This window comes from Triticum dicoccoides, chromosome 4A (assembly GCF_002162155.2).
Source record: "Triticum dicoccoides isolate Atlit2015 ecotype Zavitan chromosome 4A, WEW_v2.0, whole genome shotgun sequence".
In the NCBI taxonomy this organism is placed as follows: Eukaryota; Viridiplantae; Streptophyta; class Magnoliopsida; order Poales; family Poaceae; genus Triticum; species Triticum dicoccoides.
Window position 1 is genome coordinate 708,697,873 of NC_041386.1, and position 1,415 is coordinate 708,699,287.

The 1,415-nt window shown below is 42.3% G+C and overlaps 1 protein-coding gene across 1 annotated transcript in view; it reads left to right on the forward strand.

Moving 5' to 3' along the window:
* The window catches only part of LOC119284174, a 5,896-nt gene extending 4,650 nt beyond the window's left edge, over positions 1-1,246 (forward strand). Inside the window, exons 3-4 of the mRNA XM_037563407.1 lie at positions 153-266; positions 394-1,246. Of these exons, the coding sequence (XP_037419304.1) occupies positions 153-266; positions 394-1,246 (967 nt within the window). The remainder of the gene's footprint in view (positions 1-152; positions 267-393) is intronic.
* Positions 1,247-1,415: the final 169 nt, after the last annotated feature.

Consider the following 1,415-nt stretch of genomic DNA (forward strand, 5'->3'; position numbering starts at 1 on the left):
CCTCCCTCCTCTGTATGTACTATGTGTCATGTTTAATATATGGAGTTTGTTTTCGAGTATGATTGGCTATCTTGTTTAATTCCTAAATAGCTACACATGCACAACATCTTGATCAATCGGCTGCTTAATATGCCTAATTATTTTGATGCCAGCCATGAGGATTGGCTACTACCTGTTGCCCAAAAGTTCCTCGCACAGAAAAAAAACAGAAATGAAAAGGGATGGCGTGATAAGACATGCTTATCTTTCAGCGGCTTCCCAGCAAGGTGTGCTAGCGATCCTAGCTAGTTATCTAGCTATCTTTAGCAAATGGATCACCATCTATGTATAGCCTCTTCCTTCTATTTTGCATGAAAGTAAGAAAGATTGTTTGTCTTGCATGTACGTGCATAGTATGGAGAAGCTTGAAGACTTCTTATCAAATGGTCCTCTTGTCCAGTCTGTGAAGGTTTCTGTGCACAAAACACCAATTCCTGCTGCAACAGTCAATGGCAGGTCATTGATTGAGATGCTGGTAGATGCCGTGTCAGAGAATCATCTAAATAAACTGAGCTGGGAAGGCATATTTAATCAGGACGACATTGTGATCATTGATTATGGATGTGGTTCTAAACAGATGAAGATACTACAGGACACCGTGCCAGCTTCAGAAGAGGCTATGCTAAAAGACCTACGCACAGCTGCTAAGTTGTTCATACCATTTTACAAGATTAATAATGTTTTGCCAGTCTACTTTGATCAGTTCAATGAAGAGCTACATGGAGCGACTAATGTGTGTGTTGGGCAGAAATGGTTCATGGAATCTTTGAGATATCATCCCGCGCTCATGCCCTCATCTGGGCGTAGATGCTTCGAAACTATGCTCCCTAATATATTTAATAAATACTACTCCAAACAACGCCCTCCTAACCTGGACATTATGGTAGAAAAGCCATACCCTGATGATTGGAAGACATCTGTGAAATCTGCACAAAAGGATGGCAATGATGTTCTTCATAAGGTGTACACTCACAAAAATAAACCTAGTCTGCAGAGGACTGATAAGTACGACGACGGCGTGTGTGGGCTTATGAGGTTCAAACGCAATGTTCTTGAGCATGGTGGGCACTGGCAAGGGCAACAAAAAGTGCAAGGGCAGTGTGAGCGACATATAGCTGACCTGGAGCTGTTAACCGCCAAGACGTTCTGCAAATTTCTTCCCTGGCTGGTGCGAACCCTATTGGAGAAGGGCCTGATGGATAAATAGTGAGTTCTATCTGCATCCTACCTTATATCTCAGTTATTTTATTACTATTGTGCTGGTTTTAGATGTTGGATGCAATAAATTTAAGAGGTTGCCATGGCTGTGCACAGGGCAAGGAGAAACAAGTACATAGGGTTTCAAGCAGAGATGGAAACAAGGGGGAAGAGGGTTT